The 16,647-nt window shown below is 32.5% G+C and overlaps 1 protein-coding gene and 1 long non-coding RNA gene across 5 annotated transcripts; one reads left to right on the plus strand and one right to left on the minus strand.

Annotated features, from left to right (window-relative positions):
• Positions 1-1,557: 1,557 nt before the first annotated feature.
• LOC131071342 (beta-amylase 1, chloroplastic-like) lies at positions 1,558-10,227 on the minus strand. Of its 4 annotated transcripts, XM_058007141.2 has the most exons (7): positions 10,114-10,227; positions 9,923-9,998; positions 9,203-9,268; positions 8,334-8,444; positions 7,850-8,013; positions 7,577-7,736; positions 7,140-7,462 (listed from the first exon to the last, which is right to left on the minus strand). In XM_058007141.2, the coding sequence occupies exons 2-6, from the start codon at positions 9,947-9,949 to the stop codon at positions 7,688-7,690; spliced, it is 417 nt and encodes a 138-aa protein (XP_057863124.2). In that variant the 5' UTR covers positions 9,950-9,998; positions 10,114-10,227; the 3' UTR covers positions 7,140-7,462; positions 7,577-7,687. The 4 variants fall into 4 exon arrangements, with proteins under 4 accessions (XP_057863122.2, XP_057863124.2, XP_057863121.2 ...); XM_058007139.2 differs by lacking the exons at positions 7,140-7,462; positions 10,114-10,227 and adding an exon at positions 1,558-1,689 and having other exon boundaries at positions 9,923-10,049; XM_058007138.2 differs by lacking the exon at positions 10,114-10,227 and having other exon boundaries at positions 7,140-7,390; positions 9,923-10,049.
• LOC131071343 (uncharacterized) lies at positions 6,135-10,566 on the plus strand. Its single transcript, XR_009112504.2, has 2 exons — positions 6,135-6,930; positions 9,872-10,566. It is a non-coding gene; the product is annotated as an uncharacterized LOC131071343 (long non-coding RNA).
• The last annotated feature ends 6,081 nt before the right edge of the window (positions 10,567-16,647 follow it).

Below are 16,647 nucleotides of genomic sequence, written 5' to 3' on the forward strand. Positions count from 1 at the left end.
TTAATAAATAACAACAATTTTCCTTCTTAATACTTCATGACATAGAGAGTTTTGTTGTAGACAAATATTAAGGGCTAATTTCAGAGTTTTCTTTGTTGCAATTTTAAATATATTGAAAACTATTTTGAACAAGTGTATAGAGAGTTTGAATGTAAATGATGTTTGCAACATCACAAACTATAAGATAAGTTTTGTTTTGCAAAATAAAAATAAACATGTTTGAATTTGTTATTGCTTGCTTAGATTATGATCAAGGGAGTACTTGTTGCAGATTAGGCTCTCTCTCTCTCAATTTGATTTGTATCATAGCCAATATGAGAATTTTTTTTTTAAAGGGTTGTTAGTTTGTTAGAAAAAACAGATGTGTGTTGGACATCTTTTATAGATATAAGGGAAAGAATATTATAATGTTATAAATTATCGCATAAATGATTTACTTAATCTATCAATCTCAATTTTTATTGTAGTTCATTTACATTCAAGGGAGTACTTGTTAGTTTGCTATAAAAAAATAGATGTGTGTTGGACATCTTTTGAATTTGTTATTGCTTGCTTAGATTATGATCAAGGGAGTACTTGTTGCAGATTAGGTTCTCTCTCTCTCAATTTGATTTGTATCATAGCCAATATGAGAATTTTTTTTTTAAAGGGTTGTCAGTTTGTTAGAAAAAATAGATGTGTGTTGGACATCTTTTATAGATATAAGGGAAAGAATATTATAATGTTATAAATTATCACATAAATGATTTATTTAATCTATCAATCTCAATTTTTATTGTAGTTCATTTACATTCAAGGGAGTACTTGTTAGTTTGTTATAAAAAATAGATGTGTGTTGGACATCTTTTGAATTTGTTATTGCTTGCTTAGATTATGATCAAGGGAGTACTTGTTGCAGATTAGGCTCTCTCTCTCTCTCTCTCTCTCTCTCTCTCTCTCTCTCTCTCTCTCTCTCTCTCTCTCTCTCTCTCTCTCAATTTGATTTGTATCATAGCCAATATGAGAATTTTTTTTTTAAAGGGTTGTCAGTTTGTTAGAAAAAACAGATGTGTGTTGGACATCTTTTATAGATATAAGGGAAATAATATTATAATGTTATAAATTATCACATAAATGATTTATTTAATTTATCAATCTCAATTTTTATTGTAGTTCATTTATATTCAAAGCAACAAAATAAAGTAATGAAATGCATACCAATATTAAAGACCCCAAATCTATAAAATTACTCTTAAAAGTTCATCATAGAGGGGTATAAACAAAAAACACACAGAACAAAGCACGGTGGTCACACAAAGCGATCATGAAAACAATCTAAACATCAAGCACATATACATACTAGGTTTCATGTTTAATCATTCACATCAACCTCACCAAACACACCAACTTTAATGATAGCAAATTCCTTGTAATTATTACCATCCATGGAAAATCCTAGTAGTTGATTGTCAATCATAACAATTTGACAAAAAAGTACTTAAAATAAAATTAAATAAATAAAAAAATACATGTAAAAGACAAAATTCCACACTCTAAGTTTTTAAATAAGGAAAAAGAAAAGGGCAAAATGAAAAACCTAAGTTGATGATGCAACTCAGTAATCCTCTGTTGTCAATGGCCTGTGAGAAGTGCTAATACTAGCATGAGAAATGGGCCCACCCATGAATCCAATGTCAGTGCCATGAATGGCTGAAACATAAATACGAGTCAATCTATAAGAAATTAAAACAAATCTAAATATTTATTCTAAAGAAAAATAAAATAGAGTATGAAAACTTAAAGAATAAGAGAAAAATATCCTTAGAAGTGGTCAAATCTAAAACTTATTATCTACAAATTTATATTAATTTTATCAAAACATTGAATTACATCCTAGGTCTAACATGTGATGCTCACTATTATCATCGTAATGGCATAGAGAGTAAGCCATGTTAAAAGCAACAAAGATAATATTAGTAAGGATGAATAAACCAGGGTTGACAACTTCAAAGGTAGATGGCTATTTTATATTATTAAAATCATAATATAATCAACTATCTATATATAAACAACCTATGATTCCAATTTGTTGAGATGTTCAAATAGTGAAACCAATCTATTAGTTATTTGAGTAAAGATAACCTATAGTAAGATCTGTGATTCCTATTCATTCTAGCAGGGTAAATAGTCTATTAGTTTTTATAGTAAAGATAATCTATAAGAAGATCTTTGATTCCTATTCATTCTTGTTGGACAAACAATCCAACTTATTTTTATATAACAAAATATTTTCTTAGTGTTTCTTGTCAAAGCTACGGGCCTTTATCCCCAAGTACCATTTGCAAGCCACTTCAAACTCCCCAAGGTTTGTCAATTCCTCAATACATTTTTTTGTCCCTTAACCTCAATACCATGCTTAAGTTATGCTTAACAACTCTTCCTCGAGTGCTCTTCCTTTGTCAAACTTTCCTCATTAAATAGTTGTTTCTTGGTGTGTCATCATCCTTATTAATCTAAAGCCTTGCATACGTTAAGAGGGAAGACTTAATCCTCAACCCTGGTCCTCAATTCCCTAATTTTAAATATTGACTACATAACAACTTGCCGTAACGGCCCAGAATGCCATGCGCATGCCAAATTAGCTACTAACATCGTATGATCAACTATCAAATATCTATCACTACTTGAGGATTATTAGTTCGAGTCATGCATGGAACTATAGCTGAGGGGCAGAGTCCTTAAACACTGATTAAACTAAGCATGAATAGCCAATCAGGATTTAGTATTTCCCAAGGTTTATTTTTGGATGCTAGTTGCCTTAGTAAAGTTGCAAATTTGTTAAGGCTAGTATTAGTTTAAAAAATTTTGGCACTCTATTATTGGCCTTTGTTTCGGTTGTAGAATGACATGAAAGTTTTTTAGACTTTCGATGGGAGAGAACACATATTTCTTTAGGCTGTAGAATGGCAGGAAAGTTTTTTAGACTTTCGATTGTAGAGTTTTTAAGATTAAATCTATCCGCCAATTTTTCGGCTGCTGCAGGAATGCAGTGGTTTCAAGGCTTCAAAACAAGAGAGGACATAGATGCATAGAGAACAGTTGGCTGGTAAAATAGTAGTGTCTAGAAATTGGTGATTATCATATTATGTGTTGCATGCAGGTGAGGATTTTAAAAAAATATTAGTTTCATGTGCAGTGACATTCCTTTTACAGGAATTCAAAACCCAAAGGTTTATCTCTGCCTCCAAAACTGGACCTCAAGGATTGTATTTTAAGTTGTTTGTTTGCAATCACCATTCCTTGCGTTGCCTTCATCCTTCCAATCTGTCGGACGGAGCAAGGAGAGATCCAATATTCAACATGGTAAGGGGTCATTAGTGGTAAGGTTTGCGCCTCACAATACAAGCAACTAGCCAACTATTGACTCTTCCCGTGGAGACCACTACTCAATGTATGAGCACCAGGGATACCATGGTATTATAAATCTAAAATAGGTTGTATCAATTTGTGAAGAGTGGGAAATTTTCTATATATTAGTTATCCTTGTTGCATGTGTGGCAACAACAACAAGCTAAGTTGAGCATAACTCCATAGCTACACACTGGGCATTCAGTTATAGAAGATATTAGGTGATTCAAGGAAATCAGTATGAGTCGCTCATGTTTTCCTATTTGTATTTGTAACTTTAATTATGGTTCTTGTACCCTTTGGAAGTAATAAGACCCACTCTGATTATGTATGTGAGCCACATCAATGTTATGAATCAAGTGACTGGTTATATTATTTTAGTGTCAAGTTCCTGAGTATTTATTTAAATTTGAAGATTAATTTGTGTCTAAGAAATGTACTTTCTTACACATGAGAATAGTGTAAAATGTTTATTGCTAAGCTTCTTTATCTAGTATACTTCATCTTGATGGACAACCAAGCACTAAAATATACCAAATCTCAAGACAAATTATCTCATAACAATGACAAATAGATCTCCTTTTACAAATATACATTTGTGGTACAACATGTGAGTAGCAAAACTAACGTGGTGGCTTATGCTTCAAGTATGAGTTGTCACCTACTTGTCTTAATAAGCAATTAGATTGTTGGGTTTGAGATGGTTTTGATGTAGACGTAGCTTGTTATCCTTGTCCATCAAAGCTACTTATGTATAGGCATCACTAGATTGTTCTCTAAATCTCTATTTGTTCTTTCCTTGTACCCAAATCCTACATAGTTAGGCCTTTCCTCAAGAAAAATGGGATTAAGCTTTCCTTTCCCATCCTTGCCAAGATTTTTCCTAATATTTGCAAAAATTACCTAATATCTCACTCAATAAATTCTTGGAAGAAATTAGGTGATAAAATGACTAGCTAGCATGCCTCTATCATGATTTGTGAATCCTTGGTAGAAGCTAGTCTCCTTTTCTTGGTAGGATCTTCATGGGTGTCATTATCGCTTTTGCTTTGTTAGTTTCAACCCTTTTTCCAAACCCTAATGATTTTGGCAATTCTTCCTGCCTTTTTCATTTTCCTAGAATTCCAACAAGTAAATTGCACACTCAAGTACAATTTTCATTTTCTCTCCTTCGTACACAATTGTTAGTAGAGCTTTAAAAAGCTCTCTGTGCAGATCAATCGACATGTCTACGATTGATGGTTTTTTCCTCTACTAAATGATTTCTATGAGCTCTATGACTGTGAAAAGTTATTGACATTCTCCTGTTAGACAATATGATGTGGTGAGCAATTAAATAAACTATGAAAATAACAACAACAATGATCACAACCACTAACCGTTTATTGAGTAAAGCTACAAATTGAGCTTACACTAGAATTGCCCATGGCTTCAACTCTTCGATCAACTTTTTCTATATACAAGATGAAATTTTTTATTTTTTACTGTTTTTTGTTTAATTACAAATTAAATGCTAGTTACTTGTACTTTTCATCAGTTAACAAAGTTTTTTGTCATTGGTTCATAGTTGTACTCTATAAATAATTCTAGATTCAGATGTATGTCCTAGTTCATATTTACAATTCCGAGCAATTTCAGAAAAAATTAGTTCATTTCTTAACTTAAATTTAGGTGATCTAGATATAAAAGCCTTTTTCCAGATCCAAATTTCTTCTTCCCCGACATAGTAGGGTTTACAAACTTCCTTACTCTATTTTGTAGACTCTAACAAACTTAGGTTCAATAGTGTATGTAGTGGTATAAATTGTGATTTGGTTATAATACAAAAAGATTTCACATCATGTGCCTCAAATCTTTAGAAGACATATCTGTCTTTGATTCTGGTTTATGTTTCTCTTCTAGATTGACTCTGAGTTGCAAATGACAACCTAAATAAGGTGTTCTTCCTTGAGATTTTCCTCATGCACTAGTCTCTTGTAGCTGTTATTTGGGAAAATTCTCCTTCCTCTATATGTTAAAGAAATGAGACTTCAAATTGATTTTATTACAATTTACTTCATGTTGTCCTAGAGTTCTCTACTAATTTTCGTCAATATTTTCTATTTGAACCTTTTTTTATTCTCTTGAAGACATATGCACAAGTGATTTGAAATTTGAATATGCTACATTTGATCTATCCTATCTTGCCTATTTCCATCGAATAAGCACCCTGCTATGTAGATAAGCGGATCAAGCACCGTGTGAGAAAAAATTAAAATGGATATCACAAACATAAATAGTAAGCTTCAAGCTTAAAACCAACATTAAATATAGGATAGGGATGGATATCTACTTTAAAGCTAACCACCATAACTACTCTTTATTTGGCCTTATAAGTCCATTATTTGTGGGTTTTTATCAGAACCAAAGGCCTGTGGATATTGTAGTTCAGTTTTAGACAAATTAACACACACAAAGCTAATGTTGTACAATCTAAAGGTCTATCAAATACCTATACATTGAGATCAAGTGATTATCATTAATATCATAATTTAAAAAACTTAATCTGCCCTTTCAAGGACAGGTGCACACTATTATTATATTAATGTTTGTTATAACCATAGTAATACCTCTAATTTTCAGACAGATTTGTATTTTTTTTTGTTTCTATATGTTTATTATGTTAAAAAACGCAGATCTATATGAGAGTATGATGAACACTACAAGTAACCCTATTTTAGTTTAGCCCGTTTAATGAAGATAAACTGATAAACAATAAATAAGAACATCAGTAGAAAATCCTTACAAAGATTTAAAAATCATATTTCTTCTAGCTATTCTGGAATTAGTTTCTACTTGGGAAACAATGCCAGTGTTTTTAACCTATGGTCTAATTAATTTTTATCATTAAACTGATTTATTTCTTCATTTCTACTTTTTCATGATTGGCCTTTGGTATTTTTGTAAGGGGATTTCAATTTTTTTAAATTTTTGACCTATGGTCTACACGTGCCTAGCCTTTGGTTCCCCATTTTGCATCTTGAATAGTCCACGTGCCTAGCCTTTGGTTCCACATTTTTAATATTAAACAGTCCACGTGCCATGGCTATGTTTCCACATTTTGCAATCTTTGCTAGACATACTCACTTCACCTATTTTATACCTCTCTAATTTCACCTAAGCTGTTATTATGACAGCCTATATTCAAGAACATGTTTTAAGGTCAAGGAAAGAGCAATATGATCTTTAGATTTTGAGATATAGCCATCGACATATCTATATATTTTATGATCTGAAGCTTCTTTCCAGAATTTCATCCATGGTCACACAAAGAAATCTTGTTTGGTAAATTAGTCTGAGTGTAGTAACCCCTGGATAATGCAGCAGACATTACTCAGCAAAACCTTAAGGAAAACCTATCATTATGTAAATTCTGCGTTTTCGTTTCCATTAAATGGAAACCCTAGTAAACAAAAAAAAAGGAGAGAAAAATGTGCCTTGCTTATCCTTCCACATTTTGCATACATGCCTACGTCCACGCAAGGAGATTGTAGAGGGATTGAGGTGAGTTGCTTGTCATGGTGAGTTTTTTTAATATATTTGTACTTAGCGGATCATTTTTTGTTGTGTTTTATTTCTTTCTCAGAGTCTTTTCCTTGAATGTTTGTTCAATATTTAGACCATGCCAAGATTTTGACACGTTACTGCCATTATATAGCCACAGAAAAGCCAAATGCTAATAATGTTAGACCTCTATCATCAGGATATGTATGTTGTCTATTAATTATTAGGTTATTCCTCATTTCATGATCCATGTTTGCTACATCTGCATTTGGAACTCCTAGTTCTGTAGCTGATCTAACTGTTGGCTTTGTGTGTGGTCTCAACTCTGCACTGGTTCTTGCTATTGGGGGAGTTATATCAAGATTCAAATGTGATTCATCTACATCCCCAACCATCTCTTCTGCTTGCAAATGTTCTATAGATGTCACCGTAATTGCATTTGCCTGGTCTTCAACCTCAGCTGTTACAGGTTGTCAGTCATAGGACTAAGTTTAGGTGCAAGAGTCGCTTTCTTCAACATATATTCATGAATCTATAATGAATGAAAATAGTTTAAGCCATTAGACTAAGCAAAATCATAAACATGAATTCCCAAAAAATGTTACCAAGTCCAAACATAAAATTCAAAAACTGCTTTAAAACAAACCTCATTAGTTTCTGTCAGTCTGAGTTCCCAAACTTTGATGGATGAATCTGGGACTTAATGGCAAGAGCACTCCTTTCTTTCTTACTGTAATCAAGTGACCCAATAGCTCCCTTACATTTTTTTGGCAAGAATGCAATAATAGCCACCAATGTAGATCAAACTGCGATAATTTTATTACATTATGAGCAGATGCATAGCAAAACATCAAACATGACATAACACTTCAACCAGGGACTACATTGTCCAAAAATTAATAGTTATGAATCATTTTACCATGTCAAGCATCTTCCATACTCAGTTTTCCAGCCACCATCATCCTTGAAAAAGGGTGTATCCTCTGGCCAATTGTTGTAGTTCCCAGCATCGCTTGGTCCTCCATAACCCCACTGCTCTTTTCCTTTAGCTTCGGCCACAGCTTTCAGGCTAGCCTTCATATACTGCAATTAAGGAGTGAAAAAAAGCCCAATTTAATCACCAATTTCAATACATAAAAAAAGGAAGAAAGCCCAATTGAATCACCGACTTCAATACATAAAACAAGGAAAAAAGCCCAATTGAATCACCAATTTCAATACATAAAACAAGGAAAAAAACCTGAAGAACATATCAAAATATATGTATAAATAGATTTATATAAAACAAGGGAGAGAAGAAAGAGCCACTTCGATGACCAAATTAGAATTATTGAAAAGGAAAAAGACCTGAAAGGAAGATCTGAAGATTCGTATAAAGTATAAGAATTGTTCCATGTAAGTACCTTATCATAGCATTGGAAAGCACCAATCCCAGGGAATCTCCATGTACCATTAGCCTCTGGATAAGATGGATTCCTTAACTCCCCTGCAGGTCCTATCCCCACTTGAACTTCCTGAATCACAGGAGGGTCACGTTACTCATTACAGATGTGAAATTCTATACAGAAAATAGAAAGATAAGCAAATTATAACCATGAATATGAAGCACGTCTCTAACAAATTTGACAGCTGATAACTTGTTTGGCATGAGGATTCAATGATGTATCTAAAGATGAGATCATAGAAATGTAAACTTGAATATTCACTCAAGGATTCAATGATGTATCTAAGGTGAGATTATAGAGAAAAACTTGAATCAAAGTATGCTTATGGTCAAAACTGTGTAATTAAATTCCTATGATCCATCATCAAAAATTGCCTCATCCTGATACGGAGATTCAACTACTTAACAATGGACTGTAGAAATATGATGTCTCTAGATATAAACTAGCTTCACCGATACAGAGATTCAACTACTTAACAAGCATCTAAGAATGAGAACAAGCTCATAAAAGACTGTCAAACATAAAAGCTACCAGCGTACAAGTTGTATTACAACGTAGCCTACATTCATTCACAGAAAAAATTGTAGGGTTCTACCATGTTCATCCAGAAAGGCTTGTAGAAGGCACAAATAAGTGAGAACAGAGCTAAATACATGTAAGCCATATGGAGGGCACATAAGTTAACATGATGAAAATTAATCAAAAGTACGATTGAGGTTATCTTATAAATGGCACCCAAAGCCAAAATTGATCTACCCACAACAAATATAGAAATACTAAATAGAACGATATCAAAACAAGAATTGTGAGATATGAAAATTACTTACCACAATAGTTTCCCCAAGAAAGTCCTGGAAACTCTCCTTGAAGCTTCTCATGAAATCTGCATAGCACTGAATAGGTGTTCTACCTTTCAATACAGGAAGCTCATCACATACCAGTGAAATATACTCGTAATTAACCTCCTACTATTAATGTAATCTATCATGCCTGTTAATGCAGTCATGCAATTAGTACAATTTAACCTGAAGATTTTAGATTGTTCCAGCAGATATATTTTATATGTTGGGCGAGTATAAATTTTCTCTGCAGTCGATCCCTTAAGTTTATACTATTAGAGAAAACTACAAAAGAAAAAAGAGAGGAGGATCCTCACATATTTATACTCTGCCATCTACTTTGTATACCTAATAACTATGCAAAAGATCTTAATCATACCTAATAACTATAGGTGATATCAAAACAGTGTCATGCTGGGTAGATATAAGGATTGTGCAGAAGAATCTTATGAGTTATAAAAGAAATACAAAATTTAAGAGACTATATATATACCCATCATTGGATTGTACGGAACAGAAAGATTGTCAAGAATATATGACAAAGATTGTCAGGAATAAACAATAGAATTGGAATGCAAAAATTATCATGTCAAACATTGTCTTATTCTTTATTATTATATTTTCAAGCAAAGAAATAATTGGCATCTACTACTACAGAGTTTTGTTTGTGAAAAATTATATTGCTGCATAGAACGAGAAAAAGTGCACCTTGCTTCCTGGGTGGAAAGTCCCCATTGTCAATAATCATTGACAGATGTCTGTAGATGACATGAACGCTCACTGCCTGTGACCAGAAGGGCACAAATGGAAGCACAAACTTCTTAGCAACATCAAAAGTCCATGGAAGAAATGAGCTGCCAATAACACACGAAACTGAAGGATTTACTTTCAACGCTTACTTCTCCACTGGATCGGCCTGTGAGAGAAAAGAATCCTGTAAAAACCATTGATCCTTCCACCATTAGGGATAGCCCCAGAGAATTTGTCATTGAACAGGGCAAATACACACAGCTTAAGAACATTCCAAATGTGCCATATAAACTATCCAAGCTCACCAGAGGTGATGAAATGCTGGCAATCATTTGCAATCTTCTTTATGGAAGGCACGGAAAGGCTTATCATTTTAAGAGGAATGTTTTGCAGGTTTCAGGGTTTGTTTGGGGTGAAGAAGAGGAGAATAAACTCAAGGGAAAATTGAAATTGAAGGATAAGCTCCAGAAGATGAAGAAAGATGATTTGTGGAGGGTTTGTCACGCAATTGAACTAGACAAACTCTTACCAGAAAAATGCCAAGGGTTATAATGTTAACTTCACATGCTTTTCCCCGCTCCATGCCATTTGAATTTTCATTACCGTTGTAGGTTTCATTTGAATTTTCTTTACCGTTGTAGGTAGGTTAGTTTCAACTTTCGAACATTCTTTCAATACTGTTGTAGGTTGGTTAGTTTTGAATATTCTCTCAAATGCTAGAAATTTTAGTATATATTTAAACAAATTAGTAGCTTTTAGGTATTAATTTTTTTTAATATTTTTGATTAATTTGGGTGTAATTTGATTATTATATTAAGATTTCTATATAATAGTAATTAATATTAATATTTTTAGATGTCTAATGAATTTATTATAATAATTTATTTTTGTTATGTACGTTTGTACAATTTTAAAAAAATTCACTTTAACTTTTACTTTGACAGGTAAAAAAAAATCATTTAACTTAATCAAATTTGAAAATGCCTCTGTAATGCTAATGTGCACTTGTTGTAGCTCCACAAATAGTGATCATTTTTTCATGATATATTTCGGCCCACTTGGCGAATGAATTTGCATCGCCTTCTATGTAATGCTAATGTGCACTTGTTGTAGCTCCACAAATAGTGATCATTTTTTCATGATATATTTCGGCCCACTTGGCGAATGAATTTGCATCGCCTTCTATGTAATGCTAATGTGCACTTGTTGTAGCTCCACAAATAGTGATCATTTTTTCATGATATATTTCGGCCCACTTGGCGAATGAATTTGCTTCGCCTTCTATGAACTTTAGCATTCCTTTGACATTTTGTCAATTTTTTTTGAAGCCATGTAGAATTTTTCTTAAGAAGATAAACACGTGTGTCCATTCAGCTATTTGCTATTTTGACAGAGCTATTTTATGACATCGTGCCTTTGTAAATGGCTTCAAAGCAACTAGCTCATGTATTTTAGTTGTAGACATGAAATCTCATTCTGCTGGTCATTAACCTTCAATGAGTATCCTTGGTAGCTTTTTGGACCATAAAAATGTTGCGAGTTGTGGTTTACTGGAGCTACCATGAATCCCTTCTGCCTACAAATATTGCTCAGACCTAAAAGAATTTTGCCATGTCTTTCCAGCACCTATTAATTTGCCTTTTGTTCATCTCTAAGTGCACTCTGTTGTGTGTACCTCTTCAATACTGAAAATGAACTCTTTGAACTAATTTCATGGATCTTTGGCATTTGCTAATACACTAGAAATCTGAGCAGATATTCTCTACATTTTAATCATAAGGAACCAGATATTATCTACATCTACATCTTAATACTGTAGGAGTATTTTGATTAGGCTATTAACCAGCCGTTTTCCCCCCAGTAGATATAGACTCTTACTTATCAATAGGAACCACAAATATCATAGGAGTATTTTGATTAGGCTATTAACCAGCCATTTTTTTCCAGTAGATATAGACTCTTACTTATCAATAGGAACCACAAATGATAGCTCTTTACCTCTGTCATCTTCATGGCTTTCCAAGATACAGACACCTATTATCATGCCTCCATGAGCTGAGACACCTGCTAAGCCAGCTGGGAACCTAACAAAAACAAAACAAAAAACCCTAAGGCTATGTGGAAATCTACTAACAAAAGAGTCTCCATGAGGGATGTGTGGTTTTGGAGAATCTATCTGAAAGATAAATATGTAAAAAGTAACCCTTATAGCAATAAATAAAAACCTTTTGAAGGTTTATGATTGAAAAATAAAAACCCAAACCCTAAAGCTATGTGGAAATCTACTAAAGCTATGTGGAAAACTACTAACATTACTTAGAATTCCATTTTCAAAGAGTCTCCTTCCATGAGGGATGTGTGATTTTGGAGGGATGTGTGATTTTGGAGAATCTATCTGAAAGATAAATATGTATAAAGTAACCCTTATAGCAACAAATAAAAACCTTTTGAAGGTTTATGACTTTATATAATTGCATTTGAAACACCATCTCGAAAGTAACCTTATAGAAACAAATAAAAACCTTTTGAAGGTTTATGACTTTATATAATTACATTTGAAACACCATCTTTAGAGTTTTATGTTTAGAGTTTTATGAGATTATTTTGGTATTAATTATTAAGCGGGTAAGACAAAAGGTTTATGACTTTATATAATTACATTTGAAACACCATCTTTAGAGTTTTATGAGATTATTTTGGTATTAATTATTAAGTGGGTAAGACCTTCACTAAGGTGTTGAATTATATTATACTATAAGGTCTGAACAATTAAATTACTAGTACCCATGCATTGGCCAGAATATCAAACTGTTCACCTTTACATTAGTAGAAAAATTTATCAAGTAAAGCATTTAAAATATAGATATAAAAACCTATATTGCTTTTATGCACAAATAGAAATGTGTATAAATTCTAATTTGTAGATAAATTTTTGTATCTAGTTTTACACAAAGTATTGATTATTACAGCTGAAATCAAATAATATACCTTTGTTCAAAATATGTTTGAGTGGGAAAGAAATCGTAGATCAATTTTTGTATCTAGTTTGACACAAAGTATTGATTGTAATAACTAAAATCAAATAATATACCTTAACCAAGATATATCCAAAGAATGTATACATGCAAAAATTTATGTGTCTACTTAATAATCAAATAATAAAAATGTACAATTCTTTAATAATCTTGAGAAGATTGATTACAAAAGCTTTGAAATAATTTTATGGCTTTCTAGCTGACCTACTAATCAAGAACTTCTCAAGATAATACATAGAGAACTCTTGGAGACAATACCGTATCTACTAGTTATGATCATTCTTCAAAGATTTAATGATTCCTTCATACATTTTGAATAGAGCCACACCAATACAACCTCAAAATACTACTAATTAAAACTAGAAAATAATCTGAAAAGAGCCACACCAATACAACCTCAAAATACTACTACTTAAAACTAGAAAATAATCTTAAGGCTTCCTGCAATATTTACAACCTCAAAATACTACTACTTAAAACTAGAAAATAATCTTAAGGTTTCTTGCAATATTTTCTTCGTTTTATAACTACTCTTCTTTCTTCACAACCCCCATTGTATAAGCCTCATGTGTTAGTGTGTATCATCTTCACATGGCCATACACTTGAAATTACATTAATAACCATATTAATAACCATATGCTTTTCTATAGACTAACGTCTTAGAGGGGCCCACAAGTACGAATAGGTATTTGGGAGCCTTCATGTGTTGAATCATTCCATTTCAAACCATTAGTGGGGTAAGTAAGGTTCTTATGTTTGAATGAGAAAGTTTTGAGACTTCCATGTTAGGATTTCAAAACCTAGAAAGTTGGATTTTTGGGAGTGGGGGAGTGATTTTTGAGGAAAGGATGTATGGATGACCAAACCCAAAATATCGAAAAAGGAAAAGGGGAGTAAGGGAGAAAGGAATATTTGATGAAAATATTTAGGCAGTTACTCAACATAAGAGACCCAACTGAGATTTCTCAAATATACATATAAATAAATTGATAGACTAAATGAAGGGAAAATATAACCGAGATTTCTCAAATATACATATAAATAAATTGATAGACTAAATGAAGGGAAAATATAAATAAATATTAACATTATGTAATAAAGAATATAAAAATATAGATTTATAATAAATCATAATTATATTAGAAATATAAGAATTATAATGACAACAAATTTAAACATATAAAAGATAAAAAAATATATGTAAAAGCTAATTGAAATATATATATATATATATATATATATATATATACACACACACACACACATACATAGATATATAGATATACACACATATACATACATGCATACAATGCATACATATATGCATGTATACATATATGTATATGCATGCATGCATGTATATATGTACATATACATATGTGTATATATATGTGTAGTACACATATGTATACATACATATATGTACATGTACATATACATATGTGTATACATGTACATATGTGTATACATGTATATATATGTATATATATGTGTGTATATGTGTATGTGTGTATGTGTATGTGCACATATACATATATATATGTGTGTGTATGTGTATGTGTATGTGTACACACACACATACATATATATATCCAAAATCAATTATAAATCTAAGGAGTGATGATAGAGAGAAAATCTATATTACTAGCTAACATTAAACTAAATCTCTTCTAGTGATTAACTTAACTACTTAACTTGAAATAAAATATGAACACTCACACCCAGATATGGAAGTCCTTATATATGTAAGATTTGTGTATTGACATTAGATTAATCAACGATGTAGTTCATATTAAAATCTTTTTACTTCTGATGGTAAATTTCATAGTAATGTCATTAGTAGTAATTGAAGAGGTGCAATGGTAGGTTTTCTATGGGAGGTGTAGCAAAGGATGCCGTTGCAAATGATGCAGACTCTTAGGATCTATGAGAGGCAAGATCTATAGGTTGGTTGTCAGGTTTTTGTTTGGTGCCCCTATGGAAGGTCATATTGTCCTGAGGTGGGAACAACTTCTTGTTCAATCTTTGTGTTATGAAGGGGTTGAATCTATTGTTGTTGCTTGTGGGGCTTTCTCTCCTTTCCTCTATTTTTGCTAGCCTTTATTTCTTCAGCTTTGAATGAGGTGGAGCATTTTGGGGTAATTTTGTTGGCTTCTTCTTTAACTCATTTGGTGGTTGGTTATGTGCACCAAGATGTGGTTTATGTGCACCAACATGTGGTACTAAAAGGGGTCTAAAGATGCCACTTTTTTTTGAAATCAACAAAGTCTAAACTTCAATGACAAATTGAATATAGCTACACTCCAAATTCGAAGATGCAATATGAACAAAAGCCAAAGTGGTCCAAATATACTTTTTAAACTACTAATTTATTTTGAAAATAGAGGAAATTAAGGGTTTCAAAATGGGGGCCACATAAAGTGGTCTTGTAACATAGCATTTGTTGTGGCCCCCTTAGAATGTTAACCTTTTTTTTTTTTCAAATTGCTCCAATGAGAAATTAGCTGACACCTCGTAGTTTATGTTGGATTTTTCAGCTAATTTTTTTATGAGTATAATATTTTTTTACTAATTTTCGAAGTGGACACATCCTGAAAAACATAAATTTGAGTGTGCTCCCCCCTAAAATCATTGAAAACTAATAAAAAATAAAACTTTTTTTTTCAAAGAATGTAGAATTTTGGATATGCTTATCTCCATGTCACCAACCCCACCTCAACACCTAATAATATCCACTCATTAAAATGGTTCATTGTATCTTTTTTTTTTATCGGTAATATGTATGTTTATTATATTATAAAATTAAAGTAGTACATTATCAACAAGGATTTTTTCAACATCAAACCACCCAAAAACCACCTAGGAATTCCACCAAACCACCCATGAAAAATCTAGAAGTCAATCCCACCAACCAGTAACCCACCAAACCATCATCCCACACCCAAATTACAATTAACTGAGCTAAAAAATGACTCTCGTTACATCATTGCCATATTACTTGATTGAAGTTGAAAATTTATACAATTAATGTATTTTAAACAACAGATTGTATTTGATCTAATGTTAGGATCTATGATTGTTGCACATGAGATGTTAACTTTTACAACAATTAAATTGAAGGTCTTGAAATTGAAATGCTTAACTAAACATCACAACAATTAAATAATGAATTATCAATAGAGAGAAATAAGAGAAGACAAGTAAACACAAGTTGATAACAGAGTTCACCAAATGGCTACGTCTCCAAGTCCCTCTCCAACAGAGTGACCGATCCTTGATTATGCTCTAGAAAAAGGTTCCAAGGCCTTCAACTTATTACAAAGTCTCCTCACGTCTCCTCGGACAATAATGAATTACAAAAGTCCTTCTCCAACAAGTACAACAAGCTTGAATTCAATCTCCCAATGCATAGAGTCGAACAATTCACTATCACAAGCTAACTCTCCAAATTGCTTAGCTCTCCAAAAATTCTCTCACAATTCACTCACAATTCTCCCATGTCCTCCATGACTCACCCCAAACACTTAACAAATATTAAACCTGAGTCCCTATTTCCACAGCTCATCCCATACACTTAACAGATATGAAACCCGCTATGATATATTGTGTGATCCTCGAGGTGACACTGGTGGAGAGCAGTGTGCGAG

This window comes from Cryptomeria japonica, chromosome 2 (assembly GCF_030272615.1).
Source record: "Cryptomeria japonica chromosome 2, Sugi_1.0, whole genome shotgun sequence".
Taxonomy (NCBI): domain Eukaryota; kingdom Viridiplantae; phylum Streptophyta; class Pinopsida; order Cupressales; family Cupressaceae; genus Cryptomeria; species Cryptomeria japonica.

What these genes read in the sequence shown, in the direction of transcription:
- LOC131071342 (XM_058007139.2), bottom strand. Translation starts at nt 9,949, where the DNA reads ATGGGGACTTTCCACCCAGGAAGCAAG. An exon ending in TTCTTGGGGAAACTATTGTG is followed by an intron (nt 8,445 to 9,202) that starts GTAAGTAATTTT and finishes CCTGTGATTCAG; the next exon opens with GAAGTTCAAGTGGGGATAGG. An exon ending in TATGGAAGATGCTTGACATG is followed by an intron (nt 7,737 to 7,849) that starts GTAAAATGATTC and finishes AAATTATCGCAG; the next exon opens with TTTGATCTACATTGGTGGCT.